Below are 21,876 nucleotides of genomic sequence, written 5' to 3'. Positions count from 1 at the left end.
AACCATGGCAAATTTTAGTGCATGTATCATGGTAAACTTGAATAATTCACCATGTAAATTTTAGTTTACGGTTCATGATAAATTTAAGCAATCGACCATGCATTCTTAAGGAAAAGTCTATTTTAAACCCTAAACTGGTAGATGCCCGCCGAAACAAACCCCAGTGTCCAAATCCGTGTCATTTGCACCCTATTCTATTCGATCCCGGTCCAAATTAAACCTTGGGGGCGTTTGGCAGATGGGGATTGTTGACGTGGCAAGGCTCGAGGATTGCTGGCGTGCAAGATGGAAATAGACTGGGTCGACCCACTAAGCCCATGTGGCGGTCTTTCTGGCAGGCCGAGGAGTACATCACCACCACGACAGGGCCCGACAGTCCACCTCGAACACTCCGTGCCCCTCCAGCCTTCAGGCCTTCGACCTCTCCTGCGGCAGCAATGGTGACCGGCGGGTGATCGAAGGGACGACGATGATTGTCACGGCGCGGCGGCGCAAACAACCCAAGGTAAACATGTCAATGCCCTCCTCGTCCGTTGGCCGAAGTTTATCCTATGATTGGGGCAGTATTGCTAGGTTATTTTTAGAGATTTTGGGGGAGTTTTTGCAGGCGAAAAAATTGGTTTTTGTCTAATTTATCCATAGATTTTTTTCACACACAAGAAATATTGGTTAATCTTGTTCTCCTTCTGTGTCTAGTTTCAATGAAATCATGGACCCATCTGAGATTTTGAATGTGTGCTTCCATTTTGGTGGCGAGTTCGTCAGAATTGGTCCTGTTTTGCAATATGTTGGTGGAGAGGAAGCTATGTCAGAGATAGAAAGGGACAAATTATCACTACAGGAAGTGAAGGGATTTCTGAAGGATCACATGGCACTAAAGGAATCAAAGAAGTTATATTTTGTGATTCCTGTTCAAGAACTTGTGAATGGTCTTGTGTTTCTGGTTGATGGCAACAAATGTGTGCACATGGCAGATTATATTTGTGTAGGTGCAGTTGCGGATGTGTTTGTGGAGTACCATGGAGAAGAATATACTTCTGATACTAGAAGTGGGAGTGACTTTGAGGATGAGATTGTGGCATGGTCTGATTCTGAACCAGATGATGTCATCACTGCTGCTGAACCTGTTGAGTCTGACAATGATGTGTTCATCACTAATGAAACAGGTGTGGTCACACAAGTTTCGACAACCCATTGAAGCATAAATTAAGCAGTGCAAAGCCAAGTGAACCAACAGCTAGAACCAGTGAACAACACATTGCAGTTTCTCAAGTGTTGGATCCAACTCAACATACACTTGTTGCAGCTGGAGATGCAAGTGGTAGTTCTGATTCAGATAGTGATTTTGAGTACATTCCACATAGTGATGACAGTGGAGAAGATTCAGAGATTGTGCAGCTAAGGAGGCATGCTAGAAAGTTCAAGAAAAGAATGAAACAAAGCAAGAGATGGATTGGGAGGGATGCATCAGGTCCAGTACCAATTGACCTTATTGCTAACATGGAGCAACAAATAGTAGGAGAAGAAGATGATTGGAAGTATGATTCATCTGATGAGGACTACGGTTATGAGGAAGATTCTAATGGAGAGGTAGTTAAGAGAAAAAGCAATTTTCCAAGGTATAACAATGACACTAAGGTGCCTCATTTTGCATTGACCATGGTTTTCAGAAGTAAGAACCAACTTTGCAAAGCATTGAGAAGGCATGGTCTGGTTACTAAGAGGAGTATCAGGTTCATCAAATCAGAAAGTGATAGAGTTAGGGCCAAGTGTGGATGGGATGGTTGCCCTTGGCTCATCTATGCAGCCAAAAGATCAAGAACAAGCAGATTCCAAGTGATCACTTTCAATGATAACCACCCATGTGCACAAAATAGATGCAACAAGCTTGTGACTGCTAAGTTGATTGCACAGAGGTATGCGCACTTCATACTAGCCAATCGTATGTGGAAAATAGAAAGCATGAAAGCCACTTATTGCAAGACATGTTTGCTGATGTTTCAAACTCAAAGTGCAAACATGCAAATGCAATTGTGATGGACAAATTGATGAGTGGTATGAACAATGAGTATACAAGGGTGTTTGATTACCAATTGGAGCTGCTTAGGAGCAATCCTGGAAGCACTGTTGTTGTTTGTCTGGATCCAACAAACATGAACCAAAATATATTTCAGAGTTTCTATGTTTGCTTCAATGCAATGAAGCAAGGATTCAAGGTTGGATGCAGGAAAGTGATCGGCCTTGATGGATGCTTCTTCAAAGGGGGCAGTGAAGGGTGAGCTCTTGTGTGCCGTAGGTAGGGATGATAACAATCAGATGTATCCACTAGCTTGGGCTGTAGTTGAGCAGGAAACCAAGAAACTTGGAAATGGTTTGCTGCGCTACTAATGAAGGATCTTGATATCAACAACAATGGAGTTGGCTCGGTGTTTACATCTCATCAACAGAAGGGCCTAATAAATGCAATGTAGGATTATCTGCCTGCTGTAGAACACAGAATGTGTGCTAGGTACATATATGCTAACTCGAGGAAGAAGCACAAAGCTCATGATTGGCAGAAAAAAATTGGGATTTTCCAAAGCTTCCAATAAGCAAGATTTCAACTATTAGAGAGCCGAGCTTGCACAAGAAACACCTGAAGGGGCTAAGGACATGATGAGGACAGAGCCAATGCATTGGGCAAGGGCTTTTTTCACAGTGGGATCAAACAGTGAGTCAGTTGACAACAATCTATGTGAGTCATTCAACCATGCCATTGTTGATGCTAGGTTCTATCCAATTATTTCTATGCAAGAGAAGATTAGGAAAAAATATTTGTGAGAATTCAAGAACAGAAGGAGAAGGGTGAGAAAATGACACGGAAAATATGTCCTGGTATATTTAAAAAGCTCAAGAAATATATTTCTTGGACACAATATCTTGAGGTGCTTTATAATGGAGAAAATGATTTTGAAGTGAAGCATATCAATGAAAGGGGAAGGCAGTATACTGTTGATCTTGAAAAATGGACATGCTCCCTGGTTATTTTCAGTTCGCTGGTCTCCCTTGCCACCATGCCATGAGTGCTATATACAAGTGCAAGAAGAAAATTGAAGATTTCATTCATCCTTGCTACTCTGTTGATGTGTTAAAAAAAGAGCATTGCTTGCAACCTGTAGAAGGTGAGGAGATGTGGCCTGTGTCTGCAAATCCTAGGCCTCAAGCTCCTGGATATGTGAGAATGCCAAGCGGGCCTAAGAAAAATGATAGGAAAAGAGAAGAAACAAAAGCTCCTAAAGGGAAGAAAATGAGCAAGCATGGAACCATAATAAAATGCTCTATGTGTGGAGAAACTAGACACTACAAGTGAGGATGCAAGAAGAATCTAGAGAGAGGTAAGAAGAAGAATGCACATCTCACAAAACTAGCAAGAAAAAGAGCACAACTAAGGTATTCCCTGATTTTACTCGTTTTGCATCAATTTTGATGCTTGCAAATACTTTAACATGATGAATTGATCCTCACTGGTCTATATTTTCTGTCTTAAAAAACTACCAGCAAGCACCTGATTCTGGCTCTGCATCTCAATCTCAACCACAACCTGCAGCTACTGGCTCTACATCTCAACCTCAAGCACAACCTGCAGCTATGAACAATGCATCTCAAGCTCAAGCACAACCTGCAGCTAGAACCAATGCATCTCAGGCTCAATCACAACTAGCAGCCAACAGGTTTAAACCTCCATGAAAGAGAGTTGTAGCTGTTGAAGCTGGTTCATGTTCTTCAATGAGAGGAACTGGAGCAAAGAGAGGAAAAAGAAAGGCTGCATCCCAAGTGCCAAGCTATCAATACTCCACTTGCAGTGGAAACTACTAGTTATGTCTCGAGCTAGACTGTTCTAGTGCTTTTGATGATGTTGCATCGTTGAAAACATTTGTAATGTAATGGTGCAAACATCTCTTTTGTGAATGACATATTCAGGTGTGCTACATGTTGCAAACATGCCCAGGTTTATGGATGATATATTCCTAGGTTTATGGATGATATATTCCCAGGTTCATATTTGTCAACATTTTCTACCATTGATGTGAGTTACATAGATCAAGTAAACAAATCTGTGAGCATATCTGATAGCAAGCACTGGGTTAAGAAAAAATCATTTCGTAGATAACATTACTTAGCTGATCCATTACACATTAACCAAGCAATAACTTAACAATTTGAGAGCCTTTAAGCTTGCACACTTCATCACACAAATTCCCAATCAATTGACTGTAGTATTGCGGCAAAGCATCATCATGCCACTCAACAAATCCACAACCACCATGCTGTTCAAATCCACCCCAAAAATTACAAAACAAATCATTTCACAGAGGAAAAATATACGTAGAAGTCAAAGAAGACAAAAATAAAAAAATGATTCTTACCATAGCATCCACGCATGCATAGTACCTCCTACCACGGTTGTGAGGGCTCGAGGAGATCATCTTGACGCCTTTCTCGGAGGACTGCAGTGGCACATCTTTGCAGGTTCGCACGCCATTGGGTTCTGACAGCCACTGCCGTCGTCAACCACTCCTTCCTCCGCCGCGGGCGAACCCTAGGTTCGTTCCCCACTCTCTCGAATCATTCCCCACAACCACTGAAACATAAGTATTCCGTCAACGATAGCCTCATTAGTCATAATCCTGGTTGACTGTTGCCACGTTAGCGTCTGTTAGCCTTAAACACCCTTAAGATTTGATTTAGATCGGGATCAAATAGATTAGGGTGCAAACGATAGAGATTTGAACATTGAAGTTTGTTTCGGCGGATATCTACGAGTTCAGGTTTAAAGTAGACTTTTTCCTTTTTCCTTTGTGGTATAGTGCTTTGAGTCGCGGTGTGAAGGCCAAAGCGCGTTGCGAGTTTCACCGCAACCGGACTCGTACGGGTCAGTTCGGGGTGCGCGGGCAGGGCAGCCAGCGCCGTTCAATGGCCGCCGCGCTTTACCTCCCGGCGAACCCAAATCCTCTGCCTAACCCCACCTCAACCCTCCGCCAGCCGCTGCCGCGGCCTTCCACTTCCGGCGAGCTCCACTTCCGTCCCCGCCTGGTGCCCCGTCGTGCCCGCGCTCGAACCCATCTCCCAGCCGCGTTCGGGAGGGAACCCCCCGCGGCGGCTGCGGCCGAGCGCGCAGGGAGGGACCACTACGCCACGCTGAACGTCCGCCGCGACGCCACCCTGAAGGAGGTCAAGAGCGCCTACCGCACCCTCGCGCGCAAGGTACTGCTCTCTTCCTTCCTCTCCCATGCCCCTCGGCTGCTGCTTCTATTCTGTTACACATACCGCCCAGTCTGCCTATCTGTAACTGTATGAGTGTACAGAGACTTTTTTTTTTTAGAAAAGGAGGATATACCCCCGGCCTCTGCATCACGATGCATACAGCCAATGAGTGTACAGAGACTAGAACTCTAGAAGTAAAAGAGAGATGCTGTGGTATGATTAAGTGGAGGTTCAGCCACTTGCATAATTCTTCGGTGCCAACCTGGGGAACTATCAGCATGTGAATCTATATCACTACTTCGATCTTTGCATTAAAAATGAGGTAGCATTTCCGGAATGACGACAGTACTGCAAAACATCAGCATTTTCTGACTTGTTGGGATTTGGCCTGGTCAAAAGCAAGCTCTCATAAATGTTAGTAGTAGAGGGGACAGAATTAGTTAGTAATAATTCACTGGCGACGAACTAGGCGAGTGTCCAGCGTTGTGGATAAGGCAGGTGCAAATTAAGCTTCACACGATGAGTACATCAATAATGCACCATCGATGAAGTAATATGATACCGATGTTCCATTCTTCACAGGATTCTGGAAAGCTATACTAGATGTAATTTGGAACTTTTCTTTGTTTCGTCTTAATTTTCAAATACATTCAGTTTTGTATGCTTGAATCAAGATACCGGGTTTTAGGAATTTGTAAGATGATAATCCTGCATATTTGTGCCTCTTTGTGTTGAAGATTTCCGAGCTATACATATGTAGTATAGTTTACAAATTAAGTCCCAATTGTGCATTTTTGGGTGTTCTCTTCAGGTAGACCCTACTCGTATTTTATCACATGGGTGTTGATTTCCAAGATTCCACCCATGTAGAGCTATAGACCATGAAGAAAACACTTTCTTGGTTTGTTTTGTATTTCAGTACCACCCAGATATGAACAAGAGCCCTGGGGCAGAAGAAAAATTTAAGGAGATAAGTGCTGCATACGAGGTATTGTCTGATCTCTGGTCTCTGCTGAAGTGCTAGGTATATGCTGAGTGTTAGACTATTATACCGATATTTAGTTATTATTTTACTCTTTGTAGTAAAGTGACCCAATTTTTTACAGTGTGCTGCACTTTATGTGCACTGTAGCCCGATGAAGTTATATTCTCTGCATCTTGGAGATATGCTATACTGGAATAGTTGCAGCAATTTCATGAAGCCACTTAAAAAACCTTTTACTTACAATGCTATGTTTTCTGTGTCTCTGTTGTTTTCTTTTACTGTGCAGATGTAAAATTATTTTTTCCTTTATCTGCTATAGATGAAACTCGATCTAATGAGGGCCAGGTTGAAACTATTCCTAACCTTTAGTTTGTGCGTGTACCCTTGCTAGTTACTACACTGCTAATCCACTGTGTCATGGGGTTAACACTAAGGGTTACCCTTGTACTTACTGGTTCCTTTTTATCAGTGACATCATTGAGTCAAAATCTAAGTAATATACTATATTATAATTGTGCTGTAATCAAAGAGTCTTAGATGACCATATACTTCCAATCTGTGATGTTTGACAATGTTATCAGATGACTACTCTTTTATGTGATTCACTTATGCTGTAGCCTCTTTTAGGTTCTGTCGGACAAAGAAAAAAGATCTTTGTATGATCGGTTTGGAGAAACAGGACTTCATGCAGATTATGGAGGTGGAGATTTCAGTGCACATGGGGTATTTACTTATTGAAAACCCAAGTGATGGTTTTGCTTTCAATCAGCTATTTTCCTAATTTGGGGTATAAGTTTATTTTTCTACTACTAGATTTGTTTTCGCTTGCTAATTATATTCTTCAACTTACACCAACAATTGTTGTCTAAATTGGATTTCATGTTTAACAATTAATGTAATAGCAGTTAGATAGGCTCGATCGTGAAATTATTATGGTTTGAATTGTAAAAATGTTTCTCACTTTACCCTCCATATACATTCTATATTCACTATTATATACATTGGCATGTGATTCTATTTTCTCTGAAAAAGGACTAGCGAACTCTGCTATAATAATTGCATTAACAGCTGAACTAAACAAACTACTCCCTCTGTCACGGTTTAGAAGGCGTGCTTGAAAAATCTCTGGAACCTAGGTAGTTATCGATTGGCTGTGAGATGGGCTGAAAAATAGCATCAACAATACTCATGCGCCTAATGAGCTGAGAAATTAACACGGCACATGCATATATGAGTAGTACTAATTAGTAGGAGCAATTGCGTCGGCGCCTTAAACCTTGTCTATTGTGGAAACGCACGTAAATTTAACTGTGTCTTCTAAACCGTGACAAAGGAAGTACAGAGTTATTTTGATAGAGAACTGTAGAGGAGGCGCTGAAAGCATATATTATTAATAATGAAAAGGGTTTACAGGATATGTGCACTAGTATTTACAAGAGACCCGTAGAAAGAATATACAGATAAACGCCAAGTAAAAACATAATTTAAAAATCAAGCTAGTGAATCTATCCAACAGAGTACAAAGTTATCCATAGGATGTAATGCAATGAAGAAAAAAAAACAGCAACAGCATGCGATTCTCATTTATGTGTGATTATCTTGCAAATAGCTGTATGTTGTGTACATCCTGCATCCTAACTAACAAGCCGCTTCACATGGATGGTCTCAATCGAACAAAGCTAATGTAACATGATCTTTGGCCTTTTGTTTTCTTTTGCAGGTTGATCCATATGAACTCTTCAATGCATTCTTTGGTAGTTCTAACAAGTTCTTTGGAGATAGCATGGGTCCAGGGCGATTTCATTACAGTTCAAATGTCAAGGATAACAGGGGACTTGATATTCAGTAAATAATTTCAGCCTCCCATTAGAGCAGGGAAAATTAATTCTTGGTTAGATGTTTACGCCCTTTTATCTGTATTACAGCTGTGATCTTCTCCTTCCTTTTGAAGAATCAATCCTTGGAGTTAAACGGGAGATCAATATTTCTCGACATGAAACATGTGGCGCTTGCCATGGATCTGGAGCTAAATCTAGCAATAGCATAACAGAATGTACACAATGCAGAGGTCAAGGCAGGTCGATGAAATCTCAGAGGACACCTTTTGGTATAGTATCTCAGGTTACCTAGACATTCTACTGGAACGTTGTGTTTCCTGTCATTGTGTAACTTGTGTTCAAGACTGGCTTACTTAGTTTACTACATGGCTTTTGCAAATTTAGTGCACCTTTATTAGAGTCTAAAATATACAAATTGTCTGTTCAAGGAAGTTTTCCTCTCTAGAATTTTATTTTCTGTTGGGCCACTAGGGTTACTGTTCATTGAATGTGGGAGTTGCTGTTGGACTCTCTGTATTTCATTGAATATGGGAGAAGAGATATCTATTGCAGAAAACTGCTGTATATCAAGTGTTAGATTCTGCTCAGTTAACTAGCTTGGGATACTCTTGTCTTATGGACATGCATAAACTCTTATTAGTGTATGAACAACAAAATCTTATATGCAATAATTTTTTAAACGTTTAAAATATTCATAATCCATTGTTCGGTGCACTTACCACATAATTTGGTCTGTTTATCACTGTTTACTGGCTGGCATGCTTAGCAAAGTCCTCTCTTTCCTGAAGTTCAGAATGATACACTTTAGTTAGTATCTTTTGATGTATGACACTTTAAATTAGTACATCTTGCTGTTACATTCTGCAGATATCTTCTTGCTTAAATTGTGGTGGTAGTGGGAAGATAATTACTGAACATTGCACAAGCTGTTATGGTTCAGGCAAAGTCCAAGTTGAACGAAGTATAAAAGTAGACATACCGGGAGGTATTGAGGATGGCTCAGCCATTCGACTTACCGGAGGAGGTAGTTTTGATAAGAAAAGGCAAGCACTGGGCAATTAATACATTATTATGTAAATTCATGAACCTCTTATGTACTTTTCCGCATTTTTAATTTAAACATGTTACTTGGTCAAAGCTATTCCTAGGCTACCCATACTGAAATTTCTGTCAATTGGCTTATACTTGTCAATTTGTATACTTTCAGTAGATTAATACAGCCTGAATGGAACATTATTCGCATTTCAGTTAAGTTTATTAGGGTCCACTTACTGGGAAAAGATATTGTTATTATTATTGTTATCCATTTCTATCTTATCATGCAGGGGTGTAAGTGGTGACTTGTATATATTTGTTCGTGTTGAAGAAAAACAAGGCATCCACAGAGAAGGTCTCAATCTGTGTTCAGATGTCACGATTGATTACACTGATGCAATTTTAGGAACAACGGTGAAGGTAAGCTGTCAAAACTCGAAAGCTCGAAACCATTTTTGACACGTAATCGTTGCCCTCGAGTTAGATCACACAAAACGTACCTGTTGTCTTATAACTGAAGTATATCCTTTGTTAATTCCATCACGCTGCTAATATTCTCGTTTGTAAAAGACTCCCACTTAAGCTTAATCGAGAAAGCAACCTTGTTATTTCAGGTTGAGACAATAGAGGGATTGAAGGATCTTTATATTCCTCCTGGAACTCAGCCTGGGGAGAAGCTGAAGTTTGCGCAACTGGGAGTTCCGGACATTAAGAGGCCTAACCATAGAGGCGATCACAACTTTGTGGTAAAGGTGAAGATCCCAAGGAATATCAGGTGTGAATTGCCAGTGTTTTCTAACAGCATGCGAGCTGCTGACTTGTGTTTACTCTGATGAGTTGATAGCTATTACCAAAACCATCACTTAAATATTAATTTCCAAAAGTTTTAAGAACTAGCTGATTTCTTGTTCAAAAAGTGAACCAAATTGGACATGCTTGATTGCAGGGCTCAACAAACAACAACCATGATATGACAGTTCTTATATTTCATCTGACCTTCCCTGTCCTCCTTTTGTTGTTTGCTCTTTGTTGGCATTACCGGTTGTCAACTGTAAGGCTGCTGCTACTCATAGTGGTCCTTCAGGGAGGCTGAACGGAAAATCAGTAGCATTGCTTGTTAGTTTTTCTATTGTTAACACCATAGTCATTTTTGTTGTGTTACTTCCTCATTGTGTTTATTATTTATGCAGTGACCAGGCACGTTCACTTGTTGAAGATCTTGCCGCGCTAAAGGGAACTCGGGGCATTTCAGTTCCTAGTGATGGTACATCGTACTGTTTCTGAGTTAATTGCAGTTAGCATCTTTTTGCTGCCTAACCTTTTGGCTTAACCAGAAACTATAGACCGAGGAAACTTGAGAGACGGAAGCTATCATTCTTCGGCAAGGAAGAAAACATCGTTTTGGGGGTCTGTCAGGAATCTGTTCAGGTACATATAATATCTTACTCCCTCCGTCCCAAAATAACTGTCTCAACTTTATACTAGCTCTAGTACAAAGTTGTACTAAGCTTAAGACACTTATTTTGGAATGGAGGGAATATTAGCTTTTATTGCGACAAAACGCAATAGTGGGTCTGTTGTATTGATACGTTGGTAGTACCCGCCTTTACATTGTAGTGCCAAACCAACTCGTGATTCTTCCAGTGCATAGACAAAAGGACAGAAGCTTAGTATTTTGACTACTAATAAGCATCCTCTAGTTGTGTAGAACTATAGGTCATTTTTGTTCAAATTTAACAGTGTCATCCATACCATGCCAGGGGTGATGAAGGGGATCAGAGATTTGCCTCAATCAGTGCACAATCTGTTATTCCACGGTGGACTTATCAACGCGGAATCCAGCCTGCTGCCCCGCTGTTAGAAGGATGCTTCATGATGGCAGCACTCGTCTTCGTGATATTCAGAAGGGGCAAATTCAGGCTTTGCCCAAAGGGGGATGATCGCACAACCAAAACCTGAAAATGGATAGTGGAGTTGGTAGTGATGTGCGTTGGATGATAATAGGGTAATAGATCGGAATCCGGTCGCACAATCTGTTTCTCGGACAGATTGGCGATCATATTGCTTGCACCCCGCCAGTTTTGTTCTGTTTTTGTGTGAAGAAGCAGGGACAACATCAGTGATCATAGAATATCACATTTGTAGTGCTACTAGACTAGTGCTCATGACTTGAACAGGTTACAATATGTGATGGAAAATACCTACAATTTTAAAGTAGCTCTTGGCTCAAGAGTGATACATGTTACAAGCAAAAGAGATTGAAATATGTTCATCAAATTTATTTGAAGAAGCTGGTGAAAAATGCGGTGAAAGTATCTAAAATGTGTTTCAAATATTTCAAAGAGATTGAAATACGTTACTACCAGCAGCCTTTGTAATGTGTTCCACTTGATTGGGTTGGTCCACACGGGGTAGAGACAGACACCACCGCCTTCGTCTCACCGGTCGCTACCGCTGCCGACCGGATCCATCAGCATCGCCCGCCATGCGTCCGCGTCCACCGCTCCACCGGATTCAGCGGCGGCGGATCCCCGCCGCCTGCAGCTGCCTCCTGCTCCTCCTCGCCCTCCTCGTCGTCCCCACCGCCGCCGCCGCCAAGTCCTCTGGCCGCCCCATCACCGTACGTCACCTCGCCTGACCTCTCCCCACGCTTCTCCCTGCCATCCACCCGTCTCACCCTTGCAGTCCCGCGTCGCAGGACAAGGAGATCCGCGAGAACAAGGCCGCCTGCTACACCGACGTCGAGAAGTACGTGGCCGCCGTGTATGCTGCCCGCGTTCGACGGGAATGCATCTGATGTGTTGTTTCTCTTTGCTCCGCGCAGCGGGCTGTGGGGATTCGCGTGCAGGTCGTCCACCGTGGAGAAGGAGAACTGCGTGCTGCGCTGCCTCTCGCCGGAGTGCTACAACCTCATATACGGCGGCGATCCGGTGAGTGGAGGGCACGATGTGGAAGGCTGTTTCTCTGATGTTTGCTTTGATTTCTGAAGCGATTTTTTTTTACTGCGTTGTGGTTGTGGCAGCTCGAGGAAGGGGAGTTGGACTATGTCCGCGGCCATGAGTACAAGTACTGCATGCACAAGTAAGACATCAGTAGTACTGTATATTGGATGTGTAGATTTAAATGTTTCTGGATATACTCTGAATTGTACTCCCTCTGTAAACTAATATAAGAGCATAACACTCTTATATTAGTTTACGGAGGGAGCACTACGTATCTACCTAGCATCGTAAAAGGGTTGCATTGTTTTGCTCTCTGTTTGGTGGAACAAAGCAATTTCCGAGTAACGACTCCTGTCAGATGGTGTATTTAGGAGAGGGCGGGAACAAAGACAAGTACAGTTCTAGCAATTTTCACAACATACCAATTTCTTATAACTATTTTTCATGTGCGCCACGTATTGAGGGATGGAGGGAGTATATCTTTTGATGACTCTAAACAGCTTAATGTTCTAACTCATACAACTGCACAAGTTGGTATGATGATTAGGCTTGTTGTACTTATGGTGGAACAGTTAGTTATGGGCACATCAAACAAGTAATTTTTGTGATGCCTTGATTTAAAATCTTGACCTTTAAGCCTGCCATTTTATGTTAACCAAGTGGATAATTGAGTAAGGGAGACTACGTTGCACCCATCTCATCTTGTTTACGGTGTGTTGTCTGTTCAAGTGATAATTGAGTAAAGTAGATTACATTGCGCCCAATAGCTCTAGCAAACAGCACTCAAGAGATTTTATTCCCACCAAGCAAATCATTATGCTAGTCTGCTCAAGTGCTCATCATCCACATTCCACAATCTCCATGATCTGCAGTAGAACGAAGGTTTGGTCCTTATGTATTCTACTCAGTTGTCGCTTGGATTCTACAGTCGAGTCTACAAATACTGTGCATTTAATTTGGCTAACCAAGACTCGACCTATCCTATGTGGCTAGTATAACTGTTCATCGAGGGTAACCTGCTGGGTTTCTAGTTCTTGCCATATCTTGCAGTTTTTAGTTGTTAATACGTCTTGCAGTTTACTTCCCCATAAAAAAAGAAAACATTAGTTACTGGTGCTCCTCACATTATAAATACCTGTACAGCTGTACTTCCTATCATATCACTTTGATTCCATGATCATATATCATTTACTGAGATATTAGAGCATATACAACTAGACCCCTCAAACCCTCCCCGAACGTCTGGGTGGACAGCCTGGCCACTGCCCAGACTGAAAAAAGCCACCCAACCGGACCCCTCATAGCCAACTCGAACGTCCGGGCTGTTTGGTACCCCCAAATCCAGCCCATATTTGGGGGGGAGGGGGCGGTCCTGACAAGGCTCACGTCGGACCAGCCCAAGCTGGCCCAGCCTGACACCACATATACCCCACCCCGGACCAAACCCTAGTCCACTCACTCTCGACCGCCCTGACTGGGAAGGTGGCTGGATCTAGCCGGTGCGGCTCCACTCCCATCGTCCGTCTGCTGTCCTCTCCCGATGACGACCAGGTCCCCCACAAGGTCCTGCGTCAGTCATTAACCTCCGCGGAGATGGCCGCTAAGCCGTCCGTGCGTGTGGCGGCTGAGAAAGAGGTCCCCCCCGACGACCCCTACACGATCTTCGTCATGTACTGTGGCCGCCGCGGAGATGACAAGAGGAAGTGCAAGGCACCGCGGTGAATCCGTGTGTATATATAACTAGTAGAACTGTCCTGTCCGGGGATGAACTAGTGTGCTCTTTTGGTTGTCAGATGATGAACTATGTTGATCGTTTAGTTGTCTGATGCATCCTCTATGTTTTATATATGATGCTTGTTCGTACGTGATCGACATTGTATGGGTTGGGGGAGTGGGAAATGAGGGGGGCGGACATATAAGGGGTGAGCCCATGCTCTCCGCGGACGTATAGGTGGGACAAATTTTGCAACTGTGGTTGTAGGTGCTCTTACATCCAGAAAAATAAGACATAAATCACTTTATGTTGTACTCCCTCCGTACCTAAATATAAGTCTTTTAAGATATTTCACTAGGTGTCTACATACGAAGCAAAATGAATGAATCTATACTCTAAAGTATGTCTATATACATCCGTATGTAGTCCATTAGTGAAAACTCTAGAAAGACTTATATTTAGGAACGGAGGGAGTACTTCCTAACAGAACTGAGGTGTTTTGGATAATTTACGTTAGAGTTTACATGCTGCTACTTTTATTATTCAGTCTGTTGTATAGGTCTGAAAAATAAATCTCATTTTTGTACTGTAACGAATCTAACTTGTATCCATATTGTCATTAGATCAGTTTTTTATCAGCTGACCATTGACTCTATGGCATTTTAGTTTGGTTAGCTTCTCTTGCTCTGTCGTCCCAACTTGTGTTTTTTACTTCTGTTCTTCAGGGTATCCCTTGGAGAAAGCTTGGATGGAGTGAAGGGTTCCTTCAGTTATTCATGAAGTATTTATACTTTCTGGCAATGGAGTGAACAGAGAAATATTCTTCAAGTCTGCTGTAAACACTAAACTGTAATGTTTCCTAACATATGGTGTATCCTTATGTTGCATTACGTAGTAGATATATTTATATAAAAATCTTAGTCACCGATCCAACATATATCTTTCCAGTGTTTTCATTTCATGCTGGGAATTTTAGTATCTAACAGTAGCTCTTATCCGGGAAAGTGGTGTCAGGTTATTCCTGTGTTTTCATTGTCATGTCTCTCTGATTTCCCAATTGACTTGACGGTAGACATCCGAAGATAACGAAACAAGTCAGATATGCAAATATCAGGTACTGTAGAGAAACCATATTTTAGATTCCTTGAGATCACTGTTAGTATTAGGTAGACAAAGGAAAGGGTTCAGACAAGAAAGAAGCACCCAGAACAATAATCTGCTGAAGTTTATGTCAACACTTGGGTTTTACTGCCAATGAATGACTAAAAAGGGGTCATCAAATACATCACTTCTTAGCTGTTTGGTTTCTAGCCACGCTTTGTCACACAGCCACACCTCAAGTTAGGTGAGTGTTTGGTTTTAACCACACCTTAGGCAAGATTCTTTTTATGAAAAATAAGACCCATATATCATACACACAAAAAGTGTGGCATGATTTCTCCACCGACATCCTCTGCATTTTCAGATAATAAGTGCCAAGTCAAGAGAACAGGCTCATGATAATTTTTGCCACTGACGATGAGGCATATTGGACAATCATGCAAGCATGCTTCAGAATCAGTACGAGGCACATCTCTCAATCCAGAGAAGTTTTTTTGTTGTTGAGGAAAATCAACCCAGAGAAGTAGCTGTATCAAAAGCTTCAATATATCTGCTGATTCATTTCGTCGATTTAAGTTTGTGATTGTGACAAAGTGGGAAAACTATTCTGGTGGTCCACTCTTTGGAAATAGCATAGCTGCTGTCATGTATAGGATCAGTCAACTTCTTCACAGAGAGGTGCCTGAGCCTCATTATGTGTCGGCAATATTTTGCCCTCGGTTGACTTCATTTCGCCATAGTTGCTGGCATTGTGTCAATGTGAATTTAATTCGTCCGGAGTGGTGCAATGCTGAATGACTCTGCCATAGTTGATGGTATTGTGTCTGCGATATGAAAATAAACAAGAGCACCATCTTTGAATTTGTGCTGCAATTATGTTGATTTTGGTGGAATTAAAAGGCACGTGCTTGAGTTTGTCAGCTGATTATAAGGGTCTTTCAGCCCAGTTCCAGTCGCCACATCTGGCAGGACAAATCTTCCTTACAAAAAAAAAGAGAGTCCGCGTCTTAAGAACTGCCTCTATCTCATGGCTGCACACAAGTTCCAGCATTTTTCACGACCAGTTCAGCATGGTAAGTAGGTGACCATCTGCATCATCCTCTAGCGTTAGCTGTCCTTTTTGAAATTCGATATTCCTTGATCTCATTTACATAGCTTCCGCAATTTCGAAAGCAGTTGCTTTTGTCAACGGCATTGAAAACTATCACTGTCGCGCCCTTTGGTTGCTGGCTTCCTCTACATCCGTGTTATTATCGTCTCCACCTCCATGTCTTTTACCCCTGCCGTCGCTGTTCCATGGAATGTATTGCAATCGGTAGGGTTCTTCCTCCTGTAGGCGTCATTATCAGTACAGCACCATGTTGAAATTGTTTCAGCTTCAAGGCTTGAACCAACCTGGAAGGAGGGAACAGGAAAGGTGGAGATGGAAGAAACGAAATCGGAAGTCGCTAGTAAAACCTACCTAGCCAGTCGGTCAATGCATCATCAGCAAGCTTGGGTATACGATTGGGCTGGACCGATTTGCATTTGCTTGGGTAGACAAAAGAATCTAGTTGGTGGGCGGGGCGGAGCCCATATCTCGCAAATTTCCAACCGATGGAACAACAAGAGAGTTCGTTGTACCCGATACGATACCTGCTGCCCGGAAAGACCTACCGTACGCACCGTCGATCATTGCACCCCCCCAAAAAAAAGAGGTGCCACACTTCCTTGGGCCATGCCATCATCATCATTTGCCAGAGCTCGTCGCTCTTGTTCTCCCGGGACATCAACAAGTTGGCCACTGGCCACCATTCTTTTCTCTCGAGCAGTCTCGTCTCGCCTGGAGCGTGATGATGCAGCTCAGCCGGCGAGTCCTTGACCGAAACCAAAAGCCTGGCCTGCGATCCTGAACCTGCCAAGCCAAGAGTTAATTTTCCCTTTGACAGTTACCGCTGCGTTTTTGGGCACTGGGTACGTACGTACTGTACGTGTTACCGAAAATTCAAGTAATGTGCGTACGCTAAACACGAGACCGTGCCCGTGTAGCTTGGCCGGGGAACTGGCCGATAAATGCCCGTGAACTGGATAACATGCGATGCTCGGGTACTCCCACTGGCCAGCAGCAGTAAACAGCAGTACCCACAAACCTTTTGCTCGTGGTTGGATTGGAAGCTTGGAATTCACTCAACTCCAAAAGATTCTGCAGCGCGGTGGTTAGGAATTTTCTCCCGATGGAATTCCCGGTGAAAGCGAGCACGGTTCATCTGTCTAGCTCACGATTTCTTAAACAATCCATTCATCACGGAAATATGTTATATACTATATATACTACAGGGCCAGCAGTAGGAGTAGTATTATTTTTCTCGTGTCTTTTGTCAGGCTGGTCCCTGGTCCAGCCTTTCATCGGGCCTCAAAAGACTCCACCTGCTGCTAATCTGCCTTTTCCTTAACCCCCTCTCTCTGAGCTTTGGATTAGAAAAAGAGGAAAGTGGGAATTCTCCAACTAGGCTCCAGTAAGCTCCACCCGGTTAATCAACCCATGATTAAAGCAATCAAGCGAGCCCATTGTTGTGCCAATCAGGCCCTCCGTCCGTTCCAGCTCCTTGGCTGGGCTAACCAAACCTTCCATTATAATTCAAGATTCCCCCCTGCCCACTCTATTTCTACTACTGCCAGTACTACCACCACACAGAGAGTGTCTGTTTTTCTTCTCCTCCATGGCCATGGCAGCGCTCTCCTCGAGCTAAGTAAAGAGACTCTCGCCGCCCGCCTTCCTCCTACTCCACGCCGCCGGCGATGGCGGCAATGCCGAGGCCGGCGAGGCTGGCCCTTGCGGTGCTGGCGCTCGCGTCGGTGCTCCCGGCGTACCTCTCCGACGACCTCAACACGGACGCGCAGGCGCTGGAGGCGCTGCGCAAGGCGGTGGGCCGGTCCGCGCTGCCGTCGTGGAACAGCAGCACGCAGACGTGCCAGTGGCAGGGCGTGGCCTGCGAGAACGGCCGCGTCGTCGAGCTCCGCCTCCCCGGCGCCGGGCTCATCGGCGCGCTCCCCTCGGGCGTGCTCGGCAACCTCACCGCGCTCCGCACGCTCTCCCTCCGCTGGAACGCGCTCACGGGCCCCATCCCCGACGACGTCTCCCGCATGACCGAGCTCCGGGCCATCTACTTCCAGCACAACGCCTTCTCCGGCGAGGTCCCGGCGTCGCTCTACACGCTCAGGAACCTCGTGAGGGTCAACATCGGCCACAACAAGTTCTCCGGCGAGATCTCGCCCGACTTCAACAAGCTCAACCGCCTCGGCTCCCTCATCCTCGACGCCAACGACTTCTCCGGCGAGATCCCCAAGCTGGACCTGCCCACATTGGAGCAGTTCAACGTCTCCTACAACAAGCTCAACGGCTCCATCCCCCACAAGCTCCGGAAGATGCCCAAGGACTCCTTCCTCGGCACCGGGCTCTGCGGCGGCCCGCTCGGCCTCTGCCCCGGCGAGACCGCGGAGACGCCGGCAGGATCGCCGGGGGCCCAGCCAGGCGGCGGCGGCGCGGCCGCTGACGTCGGCCGCGGCAAGAAGAAGCTCTCCGGCGGCGCCATCGCCGGCATTGCCATCGCGTGCGTGTTCGGCTTGCTGCTGCTGCTCGCCCTGCTCTTCTTCCTCTGCCGGAAGAAGTCCGGCAGCGCGCAGAGGTCCACCGCGGCGGTGGAGAAGGGCCGTGACCTGGGCATGGGCCCGCTGGACGCGGCGGAGCCCAAGGGGCAGAACGGCAACGGCGTCCACGGCGGCGCCGCCGCCGCCGCCGCCGCCGGAGCGGTGCCGGCAGCCGTCGCAGCGGCCGCCAAGTCCGGAGGCTCGACGGCCGGGTCGAAGAAGCTGATCTACTTCGGTCCGATGGCTGCGGCCCCGCCGTTCGACCTGGAGGACCTGCTGCGCGCGTCGGCGGAGGTGCTGGGCAAGGGCGCGTTCGGGACGGCGTACAAGGCGGTGATGGAGAGCGGCGCGGCGGTGGCCGTGAAGCGGCTCAAGGACGTGGACCTCCCCGAGCCGGAGTTCCGCGAGCGCATCGCAGCCATCGGCGCCGTGCAGCACGAGCTGGTGGTGCCCCTCCGCGCCTACTACTTCAGCAAGGACGAGAAGCTGCTCGTCTACGACTACATGTCCATGGGCAGCCTCTCCGCCCTCCTCCACGGTAAGAAACAAAGAAAAAAAAACAACTCGCTCCTTTTTTTTACTACCTTTATTTACAGTGGCTTCGCGCCGGGCCGGTTCGTTATCCGGGCGGCCGTCGTGTCGGTGGATCGACCCGAACAGGCTGGCGATATTCCTTCGCCGGCGCGAAAAAAGTCCAACCAAGGGCGCGGGGAGAGCGGTGCCGGGTCGCTTTCGCCCGATCCATTCCGTTTCCCCTTTTAACCACTCCCTCGGACACGATCAATTCGCTGGCTCACATCACGGCCTGACCTACCCCCGCCGCGTCCCCGGCCCGGTTTCTTTATGGCCTTGCCCGGCCCAGCTCCAGCTCCGGCATGCCACGGTGTAGCACTAGTAGTACTACGTGCAGACGCTCGAACTGCTGCAATTTGTACGCTAGTATGTACGACTACAGTAGTAGGGTTGTCGGGTTCAGCGTTGCCAGCCGAGTTGCGTGGGATCTAACCCACTAGTTTAGTTTAAGGCGGCAAACAACGTGACAGCCATGACTGCCCTTGGCACGACCCCAACTTGCCTTGCCAAGCTCGTGGTCCATGGAGGCTCGTTTTGAAATCCTCCCCCTCGAGAGAAGCTACTAGTCGTAGTAGTAGTGCGTACTACGATGCAACTGTGCGAGCACGTACGCGGAGTTATTAGTTGCGGACTGATTCCTGGTGGTGGTAAAATTTGCCTTGGCAAGTTGCGCATGTGATGTGAGCGGGCAAGGGCTGGGCCGGGGCAGGGTGGTTGATGAAGTTGATATGCGTCCATGTGACATTTAGTTAGGCGCCACTGCTCCAATCCTCGGGATTCCTCCCCCTCCTCGCGCCAATAATGGCTGGCGTTGTGCGTTCACACATGATTTAAGTGGATCATTCATGAGCCCGGACGGGAGTGGAGTAGATAACAACACATGGCTGGCATGCCATGCTCATGCACATGAAACGTAAAACCAACGGAAGCCAAAAAGAAGGAAAGAAACAACCACATGCGCACGGTAACTGTGATTAACTTTGATGTTCATGCCGTCGTCGTGTGCTTGCAGGGAACCGGTCGTCGGGGCTGACGCCGCTGGACTGGGAGGCGAGGTCGGCGATCGCGCTGGCGACGGCGCGCGGGGTGGCGCACATCCACTCCACGGGCCCGACGGCGTCGCACGGCAACATCAAGTCCTCCAACGTGCTGCTCACCAAGAGCTACGAGGCCCGGGTGTCGGACCACGGCCTGCCCACGCTCGTCGGTCCCTCCTTCTCCCCCACACGGGTGTCCGGCTACCGCGCGCCGGAGGTGACCGACATCCGGCGCGTGTCGCAGAAGGCCGACGTCTACAGCTTCGGCGTGCTGCTGCTGGAGCTGCTCACCGGCAAGGCCCCCACCCACGCCGTCGTCAACGAGGAGGGCCTCGACCTGCCGCGCTGGGTGCAGTCCGTCGTCCGGGAGGAGTGGACCGCCGAGGTGTTCGACCAGGAGCTCCTCAGGTACCACAACGTGGAGGAGGAGATGGTGCAGCTGCTCCAGCTCGCCATCGACTGCTCCGCCCAGCACCCCGACCGGAGGCCCAACATGTCCGACGCCGCCGCCCGCATCGACGAGATCCGGCGCTCCGCCTCCTCCGCCCAGCATGCCACCACGGACGCCGCCGCCGCCCCCGCGCCCGACGGCGACGAGCCTTCCTTATAACCGACCGGCATTGATCGAGATTCGTCCTCCACGGCGAGCGGAAAATTCATCAGCTGGAAAGGAAATTGCTTAGTTCTTTGCATGGATCTTCTTTCGCTTCTTCCTCCCTCCCCCCTGCCCGGCTACCTTTTGGCTCTCGTTCATCAGCAACTTGTGCATGTCTTCATTTCTTTTTTCCTTTTCTTCTTCTCCTTTTTGGCCCTTTTTTCTTCTTCTTTTTTCTCACGGGCTTTGATTCTGTTCTATAGCACATGTCGGTCACTACTGTAAGCTTTGATTCTTGGAAAGTAACACATGGATGATGCGTGTACTGTACCCAAGGACGATCCACGGATGCCACCAGCTGTTGTGATGTTTGCTTGCTTGCTTATTTAAAACACCAAGTGATTTGCGGTAGCTAGGCTTTCGCTGCCAACGCTTTGCTGCATTGCATTGCATTGCTTGCCTAACTCACTCCCTCACTTTCACCTGGTCTAATCGACCTCGGTTGTTAATGGTTGTTGGGCTGGCCATTTCCTACCGTGATCAGCCTCCTTTTGCCCGTCACTCGCCCGCTCGATGGCTCTGCCTGTGGCGTCTAGCACTCGGCCTGTGAGTGAATGTAACCCGGCTGCGGCTACTGGCCTGGTGTGGTTGGTCGGAGGATACATCGGAGTGCTTTCCAAGTAACACGGCGACGGAGAGAGACCCGGGCCCTGAGGTCACGTACGTAGCATTGCGTTTATACGTGTGCAGTTCGATGATGCTGACGGGATTGTCAAATTCAGCAAGCAGTGCGACAACAAGACACACCATCATCTATGCATTGTTTGTGGACGTGGCTGGCTAAATTCAGATCGCCTCTCTCTCTCTCTCTCTGCATCCCGGTTTTGTACGAGTGCTGTACGCCGGCGAACCGACGGTACAGAGCAGCTGTCGCGTGTCAATCAAACCAGCTGTAATAATACTCGGGCATGCATGCTGGCCTGTGATTTCCTTGCCTCGTCAGCCTGCTCGGCTGGGCAGTGGAGCGCCGCGCGCCGCTTCCCTCCTGGCATACAGCTTAAAGGCCATGCCTTTTTCTTGTTTTGGCTTCGGCCACCTCCTGCTGGAAATGCTTCGTGAGATTCTCCTGCGCTCATCCTGGATCGGTTAATTCAGCTTGGAGTCTCCGTTGATGCTTGTTCGACC

General features: G+C 46.5%; 3 protein-coding genes and 1 long non-coding RNA gene across 6 annotated transcripts; 3 read left to right on the top strand and 1 right to left on the bottom strand.

The window, feature by feature from the left end:
- Positions 1–4,085: 4,085 nt before the first annotated feature.
- LOC123449279 lies at positions 4,086–4,767 on the bottom strand. The gene is made up of 2 exons (XR_006631987.1): positions 4,407–4,767; positions 4,086–4,307 (listed from the first exon to the last, which is right to left on the bottom strand). It is a non-coding gene; the product is annotated as an uncharacterized LOC123449279 (long non-coding RNA).
- A 78-nt stretch (positions 4,768–4,845) lies between these two features.
- Positions 4,846–11,319, top strand: LOC123449277 (chaperone protein DnaJ). 3 transcript variants are annotated; one of them, XM_045126431.1, is made up of 11 exons: positions 4,846–5,244; positions 6,164–6,232; positions 6,857–6,952; positions 7,950–8,074; positions 8,155–8,350; positions 8,935–9,110; positions 9,393–9,522; positions 9,717–9,877; positions 10,293–10,366; positions 10,446–10,530; positions 10,863–11,319. In XM_045126431.1, the coding sequence occupies exons 1-11, from the start codon at positions 4,954–4,956 to the stop codon at positions 11,059–11,061; spliced, it is 1,602 nt and encodes a 533-aa protein (XP_044982366.1). In that variant the 5' UTR covers positions 4,846–4,953; the 3' UTR covers positions 11,062–11,319. The 3 variants fall into 3 exon arrangements, with proteins under 3 accessions (XP_044982366.1, XP_044982365.1, XP_044982367.1); XM_045126430.1 differs by having other exon boundaries at positions 10,437–10,530; XM_045126432.1 differs by lacking the exons at positions 10,446–10,530; positions 10,863–11,319 and adding an exon at positions 10,159–10,218.
- Positions 11,320–11,413: 94 nt separating this feature from the next.
- Positions 11,414–14,762, top strand: LOC123449278. The gene is made up of 5 exons (XM_045126433.1): positions 11,414–11,722; positions 11,801–11,850; positions 11,927–12,032; positions 12,125–12,183; positions 14,484–14,762. The coding sequence occupies exons 1-5, from the start codon at positions 11,588–11,590 to the stop codon at positions 14,536–14,538; spliced, it is 405 nt and encodes a 134-aa protein (XP_044982368.1). The 5' UTR covers positions 11,414–11,587; the 3' UTR covers positions 14,539–14,762.
- Positions 14,763–17,122: 2,360 nt separating this feature from the next.
- LOC123449276 (probable inactive receptor kinase At1g48480) lies at positions 17,123–21,026 on the top strand. Its single transcript, XM_045126428.1, has 2 exons — positions 17,123–19,024; positions 20,072–21,026. The coding sequence occupies exons 1-2, from the start codon at positions 17,638–17,640 to the stop codon at positions 20,704–20,706; spliced, it is 2,022 nt and encodes a 673-aa protein (XP_044982363.1). The 5' UTR covers positions 17,123–17,637; the 3' UTR covers positions 20,707–21,026.
- The last annotated feature ends 850 nt before the right edge of the window (positions 21,027–21,876 follow it).

This window comes from Hordeum vulgare, chromosome 4H (assembly GCF_904849725.1).
Source record: "Hordeum vulgare subsp. vulgare chromosome 4H, MorexV3_pseudomolecules_assembly, whole genome shotgun sequence".
Lineage (NCBI taxonomy): Eukaryota > Viridiplantae > Streptophyta > Magnoliopsida > Poales > Poaceae > Hordeum > Hordeum vulgare.
This window is presented reverse-complemented; position numbering and strand designations above follow the sequence as displayed.

What these genes read in the sequence shown, in the direction of transcription:
- LOC123449276 (XM_045126428.1), top strand. Translation starts at nt 17,638, where the DNA reads ATGGCGGCAATGCCGAGGCCGGCGAGGCTGGCCCTTGCGGTGCTGGCG. An exon ending in CCTCTCCGCCCTCCTCCACG is followed by an intron (nt 19,025 to 20,071) that starts GTAAGAAACAAA and finishes GTGTGCTTGCAG; the next exon opens with GGAACCGGTCGTCGGGGCTG.
- LOC123449277 (XM_045126430.1), top strand. Translation starts at nt 4,954, where the DNA reads ATGGCCGCCGCGCTTTACCTCCCGGCGAACCCAAATCCTCTGCCTAAC. An exon ending in GAGATTTCAGTGCACATGGG is followed by an intron (nt 6,953 to 7,949) that starts GTATTTACTTAT and finishes TTTCTTTTGCAG; the next exon opens with GTTGATCCATATGAACTCTT. An exon ending in GGTAGTTTTGATAAGAAAAG is followed by an intron (nt 9,111 to 9,392) that starts GCAAGCACTGGG and finishes CTTATCATGCAG; the next exon opens with GGGTGTAAGTGGTGACTTGT.
- LOC123449278 (XM_045126433.1), top strand. Translation starts at nt 11,588, where the DNA reads ATGCGTCCGCGTCCACCGCTCCACCGGATTCAGCGGCGGCGGATCCCC. An exon ending in CCTCTGGCCGCCCCATCACC is followed by an intron (nt 11,723 to 11,800) that starts GTACGTCACCTC and finishes CCCGCGTCGCAG; the next exon opens with GACAAGGAGATCCGCGAGAA. An exon ending in TCATATACGGCGGCGATCCG is followed by an intron (nt 12,033 to 12,124) that starts GTGAGTGGAGGG and finishes TGGTTGTGGCAG; the next exon opens with CTCGAGGAAGGGGAGTTGGA.